The sequence below is a fragment of the Buteo buteo genome, chromosome 8 (genome assembly GCF_964188355.1).
Source record: "Buteo buteo chromosome 8, bButBut1.hap1.1, whole genome shotgun sequence".
Lineage (NCBI taxonomy): Eukaryota > Metazoa > Chordata > Aves > Accipitriformes > Accipitridae > Buteo > Buteo buteo.
The window spans coordinates 10,312,472-10,330,052 of record NC_134178.1 but is presented as its reverse complement, the minus strand read 5'-3'; the positions used below and the strand labels follow the sequence as shown (position 1 = coordinate 10,330,052).

The 17,581-nt window shown below is 40.3% G+C and overlaps 1 protein-coding gene across 1 annotated transcript in view; it reads left to right on the top strand.

Moving 5' to 3' along the window:
• Nucleotides 1–7,934, top strand: part of EFHC2 (EF-hand domain containing 2) — a 62,388-nt gene extending 54,454 nt beyond the window's left edge. Inside the window, exons 14-15 of the mRNA XM_075034697.1 lie at nucleotides 5,084–5,189; nucleotides 7,624–7,934. Of these exons, the coding sequence (XP_074890798.1) occupies nucleotides 5,084–5,189; nucleotides 7,624–7,719 (202 nt within the window). The 3' untranslated portion in view covers nucleotides 7,720–7,934. The remainder of the gene's footprint in view (nucleotides 1–5,083; nucleotides 5,190–7,623) is intronic.
• Nucleotides 7,935–17,581: the final 9,647 nt, after the last annotated feature.

Below are 17,581 nucleotides of genomic sequence, written 5' to 3'. Positions count from 1 at the left end.
AGTCACTGCACTGCAAGTAAGAAGGAAGATTGTCACAGTCTTAATAATGTGTGTAGCTGTTGCTGCTTGGTAAGTTAATTGTTTCATGAGGGTGCAGAGTTAGGGAAAGATATTTTTTTTTGAGGTCTATTTAATAGGAGTTAATTTCCAGTAATCTGGAAATCGACGAGTAGAGTTGGCTGCCTGAAATTTAGACTTTTCTCTTTCTTTCCTCTTGCTTCCTGTAGTTTTGAGACTGAAGAATCATGAAACAGGCAGGTTTATTGTTAATGAAGAACAGTCTCGCTCTTGGGGAGTATGCAATTCAATGTGGGCAAAGTTTATCAACAATATTCCTTCTCTGTTTTTTTACAATGAGGAAGCATGTAATTTTGTGTCAACTGATGTTTCTGAAGCAAGTGGTGGTGGTGGTGTTCCTGCTGTGTGTATCTGTATTTTTGAAGGAAGAAAGTGGTACAATAAAAGTTGTTGGATTGATTCCCACAAAATCAGTATATATAACTAATGCACTAGCTGGACCCCATTCAGCTATAAAATGATTCTAGACGATGTGATCAGATAATAGTTGAAGACTGAAGCTATATGTTTATTCAGCTTTGCTATCTGAGATTAGGTGGCAAAGACTTTCTGTAGGACTTAATGGTTCTATTTTTCCATTTTGAAAGGTAATACTCTTAAAGTATTTATTATTTACATTTGTAAATTATACTGCAATGATCTGTCACTCATTAAAAGCATGGGATGGGACTAGAAGTTACTGTCTAATTTTGTGGTCACCTCCAGATGACCCAACACTTTGTTTACTGTACCCAAAGACCATTCAGTTTCCACAGAGTACAGGGAGAATTAGCACAAAGACTGAGGTTTCATAAGACCCTTTCATATTGTCTGTCTAGTGTAAATTTATATATTTAATTGTGGGATGGTGAAATAGTAGGATTTAGGTACCCAACAATGTGTCCTTTTTTCCAGTTTACCTGAGCTGGCTTATTAAAAAGTATTTCCTTTCTCCATCAGCATTTTCTCACTTAATTTTTTAATCACAGGGCAATACAGACTTTTAATCACAATGTATTAAGCAGTGCAGATGGTACACAATTGTTTCTGCCAGAAAACTACAGTAGTCATTGTAAACATTTCTTTAAATTTATGCAGGCATAATGAACAATTATAGTTTGTTTAATAAATAAATGTTGCTAAAGTGCTCAAGTGATGAATTTAGGGTTTTTTTTCTGTTATTTCTATTTACTGCAATGCTAAATGTATGCTAACAAGGACTTAAAAAGATGCAGTCCTTCCCTAGAGGTTATATAAACAGCTGGCAGATAAGGAAAGAAAAAATGGAGCGAAGAAAGAATGGATGACAAGTTTACAAATATTATACATTGGTTGTTCTGCATTAGTTTAGTTGTTAAGCATATGTCCCTATTTTTTAAAATATGTCAGTTAATTTCTGTTAAAAGCAGCTGTGTAGTTCTTCACCTCTCCACAGTACCAGGGTAGGACTATTGGACTCTGGAGGGGGGCCTGTTGTTTTGAAAAAGTTAATCCCTACTGTCTCAGGTAGCAGTCCCTGATAACAATGGGCCTCCTACATGGTCATCCCAGTTCTCAAGTCATTAATAGGCCAGGCCAGGCTGCTCCTGCCTGCTCAGCTTTGCCCTGGTTTGTGCCTACCTGTTTTTTACGTAGTTGCCTACCTGTAATGTTTTTTTAGGGTTGACCTATTTCTTTCAGGAAGCAAGCCCTCTTTTCCTGCTACAGCAAGTGTCCTGGTAGCAGGAGCAAGATTGGAAATGGTCACAAGATCTTTCTCCTGCACTCTGTCTTCTGCTCATTAGCTTTGATGCCTGAGACTCCCTATGCCATTTGTGATGAAAAGACTCTCTAGCATTAATATTTGGATCTCTTAAAAGAAATTATTTCTGTTATTCAGTGTGCTGAGGAACTTGATGGTTCAATTTATACTTGTTCAAGATGTGAATAAATGTATACACAAGGTGGTAGCCCTTACTTAATTCATACTGATCAGCTGCATATATTTGTCCATGCTTGCTGTTTTAAATCTTTTCTTATGAGCAGTTTATGACAATTTAGGTTTATACCTGTGTTACACAGAGACTATCGAACAGGCTGAAGAATCCCAACATTTTCTCTAAGGTTAAAGCAGCATGATACTTCTCCTCTATTATAAGATTAACTTCTTAATAAATGTTATTCAAAACTAAGGAATTAAAAAACCTCTGTATGTACATGAACTTTTCACATAAATGTTTTGGTTACAGATTTCTTGATGGGAAAGAAAAAATATTTATAAGTAGCCTTTACTCACCCAAGCATCCTCAGGAATGGTCATAATGTGATTTAACCAGATTTTTCACGTATCTGGAGTATTTAATTATGAATATATTTTTAGAAGCAGAAACGTGCGATTATTTCTGTAATGTCAAAGGGTAAAAAAAAAACCTCTGCAAACTATGATAGGGATGGGGGAGTGATTTCATAGTCTAAGATCACATGCATTGGTGAAGTCATAGGGCAAAACTGAAGAGAAGCATGGTTTCAAGAGATCTTTGTTGCATCTTCTTGATAAGACAAATCTAATTTCCTTTCCTGAAGAGCACTGTCACTTTCAGTCATATTAACTCCGGCCACTGAAATGTATGACATCTCTGTCCTAATAATGCACAAATTGATAACATCTCCTTAGTCCATCTGGATACTCTGTGCCAAATTGCAAGTGTGTGCTTTTAGTAGATTGATACAGAAAGTCACAGCAAGCAAGAGAACTAAAGAGTAGGTTATTTTTTTTCTTTCTGGATTATTCTGGAGTAATATTTTAAGCTGCTTTCTGTAGCTATTGAAATATGGGATTTAGGAATTCTATTTCCTCTGCCCATGTTAAAATCTTTAGTTATAGTTAGCTTCATGCCCATGTTGTCATCTCAGTTTGCCAGTGCTGTCACATCAAAGGACTTTTCTCCCTGTTAATGTTTGTCGAAAGCAGAAGCAATGCTTTCCTTGACTTCATTGCCTCAACATAAAGTTTAAGTAGTTCCACGCCTTCACTTGTTCTTTATTTAAAAATCCTGCTTATGCAGCTCTGCATCTTGGCAGTAGACTTAATCTTTTGACTTTTCACAATGAGCAAAAGATAAATACATATATAGTAAAAGAAAAAAATCATTATGATAGTTCTGAAATTCAAAATCTGTGTGCCATAGTTTTTTGCCAAGAGGTATAAGCTTTTTTATGGTATCGTTACTTCTAATGCAAAACTCCTTTCTTTTCCCAATTGCCACCTGCAAAAAAACCTGAAAGAAACAAGAACCCCCTAGAAGTGGGAATGATAATTTTCTTATATAGTGGATATATTCCCCAAAAGCAAGGCTTTATGAAAATGTTAACTTGCATGTGAGCTATTATAAAGCAGCAAGCTATCATAGGAGGGTTTCTCATTGGCAATGTTTCAGGCTCCTCTTTAATACTAGTAACAGTAGCATTCTTTTCTGACTTTGCTTTCATCTTCAGCATAACTCTCTGTACTTAACATTCCAGTTTATCGCTAGTGTCTCTGTTTATGGCTCTCAGTATATTTTATTATTATCTTTCCTGCTGACTATTAAATGAAAGGTGTGGGGGGAGGAGAAGGAGAGGATGAGTTGCAGTTTATTGCAGTTTATTTTTGTCACTAGATATATTTCTTCTCTCCTCCGGTATTGTTTTCCAAGTTTGTGCTGTAAATTCTCCCTTAAAGTACCTTCATGCTTAATTTTTACCAGAACATTCTGCAGTGATTGAAGAGTTTTGAGGCCCATATTTTGTGCAGTGCTATTTCTTTAAGAACAAGATAAAATAATTTTTTAAAAACCTTGTTTCTTGGAGATGATCTTGCTCCTGTGCAGTAGTATTTGTCTCACCAGATTATAGGGCAGAATTGTTTAACCTGTTGTTTCCCACCAAAGAATAGGTACTGAGTCTTGCTAGTTGTATATGTCTCTCCATAGACCCCAGTGGGCTTATATGCCTAAATGAGGTCCCTTTTATATGTAGGTAGTGTTAGGTGAGACAGATGTCATTCACAGAAACTGCTAGCATGGTATTTATAGCAGAGCAGTTAAGCTGTTCATTTCAAGAATGATTTGCATGGTAGCTTCAGCTTGTGGGTATCTTTCAAGCATTTGACTAGTCCCACTGAAATAACAGTGGTTCCCAAGTGCCTTAATCACTTAAGTGTTCTGCTGAATTGAGGACTTTTTTTCTGAAGCTGCTTTATCCAAATCAATGGCAGAAGGATGATGTGACTTACAAATCTGCTCCCATGGGGTTTGTTAGCGCAGGGTAATGATTTTAGAAATTTGAGGGAGGGAGATAGCATGTTCTACATGTACCTGTAGACCTTAGCTGGCAGCATATATATCTTCATGCAGTTAGGGGACCTTCATAATTGACACAAATATATATATATTTATTCCATAGAAATAAAGAACAATGCCATGAAACAACTACCAAATGACAAGGCTTGTGATTTTTAAATCTGGCTATTATTTGATAGGTTAGAGAGCTGTGTGTTTGTCAATTGTAAAATGATCCCAAGATGTATCCAAACAGCATTTCTGAAGGATTGCTTATTTTCAGGAAATGATCGTAGAATCATATAAAGCGGTCAGTTGTGTTATAGCACAGCTCTCTTGTGTCATTCTACCTGTTTCTTTTCTACACAAAGGAATCATACACTGATCATCCCAACTCTGTTTGTCACCAATTGTGAGTTCCCAGTGTTGGAAAAGGTTGGGCAAAGCTTCAAAAGTAAAATGAAATTACTTGAAATGTAATAAACCTTAAAGAAGTTGAATTCTACTATGAGAGATAATAATAAGATGTAAGAATATGGAATAGAATGTATGATATAGAAGTTTTGAGAGTTTGGTAGTGTTTTTCTGTACTCCTGCTGGTGTTTGGTAACAAAGGAGTAAAAAATTTTTATCCAAAAGGTAATGCGTTAGTAAGCTGTATATAATATGATACAACTTTGTTAAAAATTTCCTTTAACCTTGAGTCATCTTATGGATATTCTGCTTAGGTTTGAAAATGACCATAAGCAAGTGGAATATAAGAAGTTTGTGGATGGGCTGAACTGGAGAGACAATCAAATCCCTGCTTGCCAGACGATAAAGATTCCTTTCAAGGTAAAACCAGTGTATCTGAGCAAAGGAACAGTACAGTACATTGATATAATTTGTCCAATGTTAACATGAGTGCTTTATCCAATGGAGACCACAATGGTTTTCATATTTGCGTATTTGTGCCTGTTTTCTTCAAGTAATTAATTTTTTCTGGGACATTTAGAACGAAGCAGAGAAGTTAAACTGGGACGAGGAGCCCTGTAACACCCCCATGCCTAATAGGTGTCACATGTCTGTGACATTTTTCTAGAAGAAAAAAAAAAGAGAAGGGGAAACAGGTGTATTTGTCCATGAACAATGGGCGTGAATACCGCTTCACCCACAAATATTGTTGTCGTATGTCAAACGATCTGTTTGCTTGCTGAGGTAGTCAGGAAATAGTTTAAACACCACTGACACTGCAGAAAATAGCTATATATTTTTTATAACTCCATAGAACCTTGTATATAGTACACCACATCACGGGTAGGCGTACAGTAAGAACAGTATTGATGGATCAACTTTGTATATCTCCACCAGCCTGCTACTTAGGGTAAATAAAAATGTGGTATCAACAAACTGCAGAGATTAATCTGATCTTGCCATCTTGTGCTGTATGGAACATTTTAAAATAGATGGTGCATAAGGCAATTTTACTGATTTTTAAAAACTTCATAACAGATAAATCCGAAGCCCTTCTGCCAACACATAGTTTTGCTGTTCTGGCCTAGCCAATGTGTTGCTATACTTGTACAGGATGTGTTTGATTGCATTCAAACCTTTTAGAAACAGCATTCCTTTAAATTCAAGTTCAATGGTTACATAGTTTAAACCAATATTCCTCAAGTACTGTGCTATTAACTTGACTCCTCTCTCTTACTTGGCTTACCAGCTCTTTCTTCTGTAGCATCTCATGAGGGGCCCAATGCTGCTGGTTTGCTCTGCTTTCCATAGTGGTTTCTTTTTCACTTTGTCATTGAGAACAATTTTTCCATCTTGTACAGATAAAATCAAAGCCCTTCCACGTGTTTTATACAGCAGTCCTGTGGTTCAAAGTGTGCATTAGGTTTTGTTCAGTGGGTATTCTTTGATTTTACGGAAGAATTCTGTGCTTAAGTTATAACTCTACTTAAACAGTGACTGCTCGCAGAAGGTTGTGTCAGGATAAGGGGCTTTGTGAGCCTCAGTACCACAGAAACAAAAAGAATTTCAGAGCCTGTGCCCAGAGGATTTTTGCCTTGAAGGTGGTGCTAAGCTCTGTACCAAAAAGCAAGGGTGAAAGAAGCAGAGGCACAGATACACTTGCTGTTGAATGTGTTTGACCGTTTCTTTCCCCTCACAGGATGGCTTATCTAGCCATTGAGCATGACTTGATTTCTGGCAGGTGAGGGAATGAGATGGCTTCTATGGGGTGAAGGTGGGGTGCAAGTGGCGGTGGAACCAAGACGCAGCCTTCACAAGTTGAAGGTGTGGTGAAAAAAGTGCTTGTGAAATAAGCAGGAGGTTGAAATGGACATTTGTGGTGTTCTGATCGGCATAAGAGATGAGGTTTTGTTTGGGTATGAAGAAGATGTTATCTTTCCTTGGAGGACAGCCAGTGGATGGGCTTTCCAGGAGTGGCTGATGCCCAAGAGGCCCAGTTGAGAATGGTACATGGAGTTATGTGAGGAAGGTTACAGGTGAAATCAGAAAGGAAGAAAGAACATCAACAGAAATTGTAATCAGTCATCATCATGCTGGCATAATCAGTTCCTCATTGGCTCCAAAGCCTTGCTGTAACTGTTATACTGACATATAGCACTGTTTTTAATGAACTGCGCCCAAATTGGTGCCAGTATAGTTTACAGAGTTTTATCGACATTATTATTTTATTAGTTAGCTGCAATACCTAGGCTATCTTTGGTACAGTACAAGAATATTTTAATGAAGAGATCAATAAGAAATGGAAAAAATCAGAGAAAGGAAGGGATTTAAATCTCATTCAACTTTAGAATCCAATTGTCATTCTGTTCATGACTTACCATGAGTTAACAGCAATATTTTGGGGCTACAGTACCTGTATTTGACAGATAGATTTCAGCAACAGAGTTGTGCTTGTTTAACTGACTTTTTTCTTCTTTCTATCTCATTATTTTGTATGTTTTTTGGTGTTGAGACATAGATGACTTGCAAGATTTTCAAGTATAAGCATCTTAATAAAGAAAATACAGCATTATTTAATTTGAAAATATCATCAAAAGGGCTAATGACTGAAAATATTTTTAATAAAATATTCTGCAAGTTTGATAAAAATGTGCGTGTAGTAACCTTTTAAGAGGATGTGCTATATTACGGTCCACTTTTTCACAGATTTTTATGTGGAAATGAAGCAGCTCATTCAGTCTTATGTTGACCAGCTTTTAACTGTTCTTGTTTTCAATATTATATTCTAAGATATTCTTTGGGTTACTAATTTCAGAATGAAGATGACTGGAGTGGACAACCACCATCCATTCCTGTGAAAGGGATCAAATACTTAACTCTTCTGGATGATCTATTTGACAAGGAAGAATAATCTGATCTGTGCAAGGCACTGCTTTTGGATTATTGTTTCAGCTCCAAAGCTTAACTTAGATACTGAAAACATTCCTTGTAAAACAAAAAGATCAGATGTAGGTTTTATTGCATTTAATTTCTTATTTCAACATAGATATATACTTTGTGTGTTTTTCGAACTCCTAAATCAGCGGTACTCTTTTATACTTACACAAGCATAATTAAAACTGTGTCCTCTAATCTTTGTGTCTGGTTATATGGAGAATTTACAAGTATTGGGAAATCTTTGAGTCAAACAGAGCAAAATCTGACTGACCCTGCTTTGTTCTGCAAACAAAGGTTCTTGGATGACCCCTTAAAATATTAGGTTGGACTATATTAGCACAATAAGGTAATTCCATTCAAATTTCCTCTCTTGCTCTTTAGCTTATATCTGTGTTTTTGCTATATCCCTGTGGTGATGCTTAAGTACTGTTTGTGTCAAAGTTTTTTATTTTATGGAGGAAATACTAGCAAGGCTTTAGCACAGTATAAAGTTGCTCTGGTATCAGAGATAATTATAGCCTTGCAATGTAGAAGTAATTATTTTGCAGGCATGGCACAGAAGCTATCAGCTCTTGCTTTTTGTTTTAAATGTGACTCAGATTAATAGACACCCAAGTTTACTTGGGTGAAACATATATGAAAGGAAGATGTTTCAGTACAATTTTAGTGTGCAACTTTCTTGCAGTAGCACTGTACTTGTCCTTTGAAAATTAATTGATGCCTTTCTCTTTGCTCAAAATTGCAATGAGTAACTGGATTTCCTGTTAGCATTTTTGTATCTTTTTAAGCTTATGCCAGCTCAAAGCCATGATTAGAACTGAATTTACTGCATGCTTTTGTGAGAGAAGTAATTATGCCAGATTAAAGAATGGAAGAGCTGAGGTGAAGGGGGGGAGCTGACTCATCCATGGCGGTTCCACAGGGGAAGAGGTGTAAGCCAGTGCACCTCTGCCAGTGGCTGGGAAACTCGCACATTCGGTAGACTGAGAACCCTGCACTTTCTGTAATCTGAAATTACAATTCAGGGAGGAAGTGTTTTGATTTAAAAAGATGAGAATTCAACTTATCTAAATCACCAAACTGAGGGAAAGACAATAGTTCAAAGAATAACTTAATTCAGTAAATCTCTATCTTTTTGGAAACTTGGAGATCTCTTTTAGAATTATGATTCCATTTAGAAATACTTTGCTGCACTTTTGCATGGTAGTGTAAATGAAAATTTAATTGTATGTCTTCTCTCTAGACCCCCCAGCCCCTGAGAAGAAATTCTTTTCCCTCCATATGGTAAAATAAGCTTTTGGCAGCTTTTTTACTTTTTTGTCAGCAAAAAAGGACTTGAGGCAAGGCATAATTATGTGTGTTGCTGCTACTTAGGAAGATGTTTGCAATGAAATGGGTAAGTGATGGTCTGTATCCAGGGGGTCAAAAAGAAAACTGTGAAAACTCCTTAAAGTGCTCCAAGTTGTAGACAAGACCATGTACTGCTTTTTGATCCAAAAGAGGAAAATGGTTTCTTACATGACAAGAAAAATGTCTGACCATGGGGGTAGTGTCTGGAGCCAAAACAATAACTTGCATTTGAAGCCAGTTTGATGAAAGCTGAAGTTTTTTAAAACATGCCACCAAGACTGAGCTTGACACTTTAAATGAACCATAGAACCATAGAATTATAGAATGGTTTGTGTTGGAAGGGACCTTAAAGACCATCTAGTTCCAACCCCCCTGCCATGGTCAGGGACACCTTCCACTAGACCAGGTTGCTCAAAGCCCCATCCAACCTGGCCTTGAACACTGCCAGGGATGGGGCATCCACAGCCTCTCTGGGCAACCTGTTCCAGTATCTCACCACCCTCACAGTGAAGAATTCCTTCCTTTTCATCAACCAACACCCCCAAGTCCTTCCCCTCAGGGCTGCTCTCAATCCACTCATCGTCCAGCCTCTGTTTGTGCTTGGGATTGCAGGACCTTGCACTTGGCCTTGTTGAACTTCATGAGGTTCACACGGGCCCACCTCTCAAGCCTGTCAAGGTCCCTCTGGATGGCATCCCTTCCCTCCAAAATGTCCACCGCACCACACAGCTTGGTGTCGTTGGCAAACTTACTGAGGGCACACTCAATCCCACTGTCCATGTCGCCAATAAAGATGTTAAACAGCACCGGTCCCAATACTGACCCCTGAGGAATGCCACTTGTCACGCGTCTCCACTTCAACATCAAGCCATTGACCATAACTCTTTGAGTGCGACCATCCAGCCAGTTCCTTATCCACCGACTGGTCCATCCGTCAAATCTATGTCTCTCCAATTTAGAGACAAGGATGTTGTGTGGAACAGGTTCAAATGCTTTGCACAAGTCCAGGTAGATGATGTCCGTTGCTCTTCCCTTATCCACCAAGGCTGTAACCCTGTCATAGAAGGCCACCAGATTTGTCAGGCACAATTTGTCTTTAGTGGAGCCATGTTGGCTGTCACCAATCACCTTATTTTCCATGTGCCTTAGCGTAGTTTCCAGGATGATCCACTCCATGATCTTGCTGGGCACAGAGGTGAGACTGACTGGCCTGTAGTTCCCTGGGTCTTCCTTTTTTCCCTTTTTAGAAATGGGGGTTATGTTTCCCCTTTTCCAGTCAGTGGGAACTTCCCCATACTGCCACAACTTCTTAAATATGATGGATAGTGGCTTGCCCACTTCATCTGCCAGTTCCCTCAGGACCTGTGGATGCATCTTGTCAGGTCCCATGGACTTGTGCACCTTCACATTCCTTAGATGGTCTCAAACCTGATCTTCTCCTACAGCGGGCGGTTTTTCATTCTCCCAGTCCCTGCCTTTGCCTTCTGTGTCTGGGTGTATCACTGGTGCCCACGTGAAACAACAGCAGTGGATAATAACCAGTGGACAGTACAAGGCTTGGTAGTGTCTCCGTGACATCCCTCTCTAGAGAGTGCCTCAGGTCAGCAGATGGGTGCCTCTCTACCTCTCCGAAGGGAGTTTACTACTATCACCCGTTACCTTTTCTTAGTTGTTCTGGTCGTTACATAGGGAGCAGACCAGGCTGCCTCACTCAGCTCCAGCATCTCTCCTGATGTGATGGGTCTTTCCGCTTCAGTCTGCAAAGTGGTGAAGCCATTCTGCAAGGGCATCTCACGCTTTGAGGGAAGTCTCTTTCTCCTGCTGGTCCTTGCTGTTGCAAGCTTCCATTCTTCTGCATTATTGTCTGTCCGTTGCCCCCCCGCCCCCCTTCTGCTGCCCTTGTAATTTTTTAGTGTTCCCCAGACTTCAGAAGGATATGTTTAGGTTGTGGAAATCTTGTACAGCTGAGGGTTTCCAAGAAAGATTGACTCTGAACATTTAGAACTTCCCAAGTAGCTTTTAGAGATAGGAAATTCACTTTAGTTTGTTTTCGTTTATGTGTATAGGACAAAGAGGAGCCTCCTTTCAGGAAAAAAAAACCAGTACAAGAAATATTATTTCTTATAATTTCATGTGGCGCCCTGTATAGAGGTCTGGTCAATCATGGTCTGGTCTGGTTATGGTCAAGAAAGGTGACTGCAAACTGGAACCAGTGCAGAGAAGAACTAGAAAGGTGATCAAGAGAATGGAGATAAGAAAGGAGATTAAAGGAGCTTGACTTTAGTGAAATAAAATGAAGTCTCAGAGAGAGTATGACTCCTCTCTGTAAATACTTTATGGCCAAGCAAGGAAAATAATCTGTTTTAGTTAAGAACATTGGTAGTCTAAGAACAAATGGGTATAATTTGCCACAAATAAATTTAAACTGGACAACAAAAGGTGGTTTCTCACCTCTAAAACAATGAGGGTCTCAAACAGCCTTCCAAGCCTAAGGTACTCAGTTTTAAGGTTGAGATGGGTCATCTGATGGGACAGTAATTTTAGGATGTTTATTAATACCTTTCTGAATTATTATTCTCACTTCTCTTTCTCCTCTTTTCCCATGCATCTTGCATAACCCTGATGAGCACAAAAGGATCTCCTAGGAATAGGGCAGACAGGGCCTGAAAAATATTTTGCTTGTCACTGTGCTAACAATGTGTCATATGCTGTGGTCTGATGTGTTACAAACACTTTTCACCAGGTTTTCTTTTTTACAAGCAGCAATGCTTCCAGAAGGGAAAGCCCTAGCCAATGAGCAGTCCAATAATACTCTGTATAATGTGACTTACAGCATATGCTGCCCAGAATATTTCAACCTCTCCTCTAATCCTGCCACCAGCTTCTTCTCTCTTTTCACGTTGCTGATGAGGGGCCTGAATGAAGACAATACCACAGGATTATGTTTCAAGATGGCAGGAGGCCACAGCTTTAAAGCATGCATCGCATAAAGGGGAAGGCAGCCCTCACAGTTGCCATTAATCTCAGCTCTCGATCTCTGTAGGGGAGCCAAAGATATCTTCTTTCCACAAGTATCTGTGCTGTCCACGGCAGGAGTGAAGAGATTCACATTACAGTACCAGCTCCCCATCTCACTGCTGGGGTCTGTTGCGTGTTCAGTGTTAATTTTTATTTCCTCAACTTGGCATTTGAGAATAAGAGGCTTCAAGTTCTCTGGAATAGCTGCTGCTGCAAGCAAATGGCAGGCTGCAAACGGCAAAGAGGACTAGTCCGCGTGCGCAGGTGATACGCTGGTTAGCTCATGGCCTCGCATCAGCTTCTGCTCCTGTCCAGCTCAGAGTGTCTGCTCTGGTCACCAGCAGATGGGCTCTCTCAGACATGGTAGCCACAAGCAGCCACAGACAATCTGTGGACGAAAATCAAGTTCCTCACCAGGCAGTATTTTCCTGTGTCCTGCCCATCATAGAGGCACCTACTGTGTTTTTCTGGACAGAGCCGTTCGTACCAATGTCAGACAGATGTTCATCTACATAAATGAAAAGGTATTGAAGTCCTCCTTCTGCATTTGTCCCTCATGCTGATCCTACTTCATGGTAGGAAAGCTCTTCACAGGAAAAGTTTGGGCTCAGTTGACTCCTGTGTCTGCTCTCTCTGTCTTGTCCTTTTAGCCCAGGAGACTTTTCTGTCTCCCAGCTGAACTTCTGAACTTTCTGTGGGAAAACTGCAGGGATCCTAATTCCACAATAAACCAAATATTGGATGTTTTCAGTCACTTGACAGCATTCAGAGAACAGCAGTCCATATATCACTAATAGTAATTCACTGGTCTCTTGGCTTGCTGGACCCTTCTGTGTGTTCCCATAGTTTGAGACATGGAACTAATCATTAGAAGAGTTTCCCGGTTTTTAACATACTGTAGTCATATGTAGGTTATTCAGTGACATGGAAGGAAACATTAGTTCTTTAAGCAATAATATCTTGAATCATCAGTAACTTATCTGGTGCATGTTTACTTGCAGCATTTCTTCCTCTTTGAGGTGGCTTAGCCAGCCAGCCCCAGTACAATGAGAAAGACAAAATGGCAGCATGTTTGTGAAGAAGTTACAATATCAGGAGGAAAAAATACCACAATCTGAGCTCAGTCAGATTTTAAAAATTATTTTTAGGTTTTAGAGGGCAGTATAGATAACATTTGAGAGGAAACTGTCTTGAAAGAAGACTTTGTAAAGTTACTGTTTGCTCTGAATTAATTTCTTGTTGTTTGTTTGGGGGGGTTGACTTAGACGCAGTCAGAAGCAGCACTCATGTTTTAGGCAATGGTCAAACAAGCCAGACAGGGGTGTGGGGTGAAGTCTGCGTCCCTACCAGTTTCCAATGTAAAGATTAAAACCAGTGAGGGAGCATAACCAAGATGAGGAAGGAAGTTAATATAGTTATAATATATTAAGGTTATAGACTGATTATATAAACCCTTTCTCTGCACAGTTTGTCATTTCTGAATCATCTGGAAGTTTCTTCAGCTATGTGTTACACACAAATAAACTAGCTATCCTCATCTGCCCTTCACCCTAGCCATCTGTCCTCTTTGCTCTCCTCTTTCATCAGGCTAGTTTCATATTAAGAACTACAAACAAAGAGAAGTAAAGGAGCTGATTCACAAACTTCTCTGAAATCTGATGCAGATCCCTGGCAAGCAGCATGGTGGGATGATCTGTAACAGCAAAAATTCATTGTATCACCTAACAGTATTTGAGAGAGCTCCCACTTTCAAAGGCAAATCTGTCAGAAGAATGGCATTGTCTTGAAAGACAAGAGGAAGACCTTTTGCAGAGCTGCTGTGGCGCAGGTGGGACGCAGCCTTCTCTAAATTAGCATGGAGTTTATGGGTGAGACTTACATCCTTTGCCTTCAGATGTCTGCAGTGCAGATGTCTGCACCTGCACTAGCCCTCTGGATCCCTTACTTGCTGATGGAAGGGCGATGGGCACCTCTAGGGAGCGACTAGCCTACAGGAATATCTACAGGAGGCCTGTTAGCCGTACACTGCCTCCCTCTGCACTGGCTCTGAAGGGATTTAAAACAACTAGCTAGAAGTAGATGTTTGCATTGCTGTCGGGTGAGATGAATCCCACTCTTAGGGTCCATCAGCATTGCTAGAGGAGCACTGAGGTCAAGCTCGGTGACTGCTTGGTTGCTCCTCAACCTTGCTGCAGGTTGCAGCCTCGCTGCAGTGTGTAAGGTACATGTAGGAAGGGCTGAGGTTCAGCCGGCTGTGAGTAGTCCAAGTTGAGCTGGGCAGACCGGGCAGAGGAGAGCGTGAGTCCATGCTGCGTGCTGAATGTGCGTGTGATCCCTCTCATGGGGTGTTCTGGAGCTTAGGCTGAGCAGAGACTCGGTGCCATGCTTAGCAGGTGGACCTGGCTGTCCTCAATGAGCTTGACTCAGGCTCTGGCCAGTGGGTCTCGGTCAAATTTCATTCCAGCTAGGTAAACAGGAGAAGCTGGGTTGATCTAAATAGAACTACAGTTTCTCTTCTTAGAGGTCTCTGAGAATCTAATTTAGCAAAGTATTTAAGTGTATGCATAAGGCCGTCCCTTTTGCACAAAGCCACTCGAGTGTGTGCAGGCGGCTTGCTAAAATCTGTCAAATGAAGCACTGGTGGAAATGCTTTCCTGAAAAAGAGGAATTCCTAATTTGAGGCATTTAGGAATTAAATCATCGTAATAAAAAAAAAAAAACCACTATATGAGGAGGTAGCAGTGAAAGGAGGTAATACAGAATCGTCTGGACATGTTTATACAGGCTATATATTGTGTGTTGTTATTGTAGTTCTTCTGCAATATAAGCTAGCAATTAGCAATTAAATTCCCATTATGGGATCATGTTGGTAATTGAGATAAACTGTAAGTGTGTAACTGTTTTAAACCTTTCTTTTAACTAACCCAAATACTGTAGTACTTATATAATTTAGAGATAATATCCCCATTAGTAGAGTTTATGACTCAATAAACAGCTCCCACAAGTTCATAAAAGCCAAAACCATAAACACCAGGACTATTAATGCAATAGAAATTCTGTGCCTCCCTCTTTTCTTGGTGGTCTAGATAGAGCAAAGGGAAATGCTATCTCAGAAAAAAAACATTTATTCTGGCTATATAAATAGAAATTAATTGTCTTAAAACCCATCTGGAAATTTCCTCTCCTCCCCATGTCCCAGGTGGTCTGGCAACAGTGATGCATTCTGCTTTTGTCTGCAGGCAAGAGCAAGAACTCCCATTTGAAATCATTTACATGAAAGGATTGCATGTAAAAGCACTGGTGGTATCCTCACGCTGCCTCTCCCTTCTGGAGAAATGGGAACAAAATCTTCTCTAGAGTTGGATTTCAGTGTACTTTTCTATTTTTTTTAAATTTTTTTTTTTTTTAAAGGAAAAGCCCTATCAAAGTGCCTGGACTTCACAGTTTTTGAACCTCTCTGCTGCTGGCATTTTTTCACCATTTTGACAGCTAAATGAATTTTAGCGAAGAGCGTCTGGTTGCCTGGAGGTTAGTACAAGCAGAGCTTTTGTAGCTCAAGCCTCTTCCCATTTGGAGCTAAGGGAAGTGATTAATTAAGCCATTTGCAACAAAAAATGAACCCTTTCTTTTGTCTGAAAGAGCTTTATTTTTCAGTGGTGGTAGGGCGCTCTTCTGCTTAGCAAATCATTGCACAATGAACCACCTCTATCTGGTCTCTTATTTTGCTGCGGAAGGACATTTCTTCCTGTGTTGTTAAAATCACGTTGTTTGAGTTCATCAAAATGCAAGAAGTTTTTGTCATCGCTGGCTGGCTGGGTTCAAATGGATGTGAAAAGCTGGAGGTACACAACAGAGCCACTGCTCTCGCCCTCCCTCTCCCAGTAGGTAACTCATCCTGGGACAAAACACATGGTTTTCATTTGTTTTGCTGTTGCATCATGCTTTCTGGTTTTGTCACTTTTGTGTGAGAGTTTGTTTCCAGAGTAAGCATCTCAAGTGGCTGTTGGGATTCGTGGCTAACACCTCGCTGCTGATGGATTACTGACCTTTACGCCTACAAGGAAGTTTGGACCTTAGGACCCCAGGAAAGCTCATTTACACAAAAGGCAGAAACTCAGACATTTTGTTCTGCGGAAGGGTGGTAAGTAGTGAGCAAATACTGTCTCTCTTGGGCTTCATGCCATTTGCATTTCACTGGCCTTCCCAGTTTATCCTGACGTTTTAAGTTTCCATAACAATGGTATCAAACAGGGAGGCACTCCCTCGGGAATGTGCCTGCCCACTTGGTCTCACCCCACATGTAACACTCACTTGGTCAAGTTTCACGGCCTCGCAGCAGGTTCAGAGATGTCCCTTTTGATTCCCTGTTGGCAACCACATAATGATGACAAACGAAGACCCGAAGCAAATCAAATATTCAAATTAGAAAGACTCAGCATCTTAATGAAGCAAAATTCCTTTTAGGAGGCAAACAATCACAAAGGACCTGAACTGTCGCGGCTGAGGTCCCAGCAGTTTCACCATTGATTTCTGTGGGAACAGGGTTTGGCTTTACTTTCTGGGAAAGGGCGATTGCTTTGCTGCTTTCTTACCATTGCACACAAATTCCTCAACTCATCTCAGGGTAGTCCATATCCTTCAGCTGTGGCAGCCAGGTCCTAGGGCTGGGTCAGATCCTGGCAGATCCCAGCTCAAAATGCAATATTGCAGATATGCATGTATGGGGGTCTATGATGGATGCACTTAACTCCTTAACCAAACTAGCGGTAGTTTGGTACAGACTCCAAAGGAGGTGAAGGCCTAAGCTGTTACCAGGCCAAGAACTTCTCCAGTTCCAATCTGTTCTCTGAAAACCCACAAAGGAGCAGAATGACACAGTGAGCATTGATGCATATGACCTTGGAACACTGATCATGCGATTAACACATGAATAGCAGGTGGCTTTTCCAAGACTCATTTATCAGCGAACAAAGAAAGTTGTGGGTACAAGAGTCTCATGCATACCTTTTCCATCACATGTAATTTGACTACAAGCCAACTACTTTATTCCACAAATATGACAGCCTAAGTGAGCCTTCTTTGAGCCTGGCTGTATGGCGATGATCTCCTCTTGAGCTGGGATGCCTCTCAAGGTTGCTCCTCAAGGCAGAGAGACCTTTCACCAACAGCAGATCTTTGGTAAGTGACCGATATCATGCATAACCTTGTATTATGGTAACTTTGATTTGTGTCTTGGTAACTTTGATTTTGTCTTGGTAACTTTGACTCTGCCTCGGTAGTTTTGAATCATTGTTCAAATGATTGTGCAGTGCAGTAACAGAGTGAACCTTGCCATTAAACTTTGTTAAGTCACACTTTTACAACATCATATTTCAATAAAACGACTTTTGCTGATACCTTTGACAGTGGTTCTTTAAGCGATCTAAATCGCCCATTTGCAACAGGGTTGTACCACCTCCTCCGTGGCC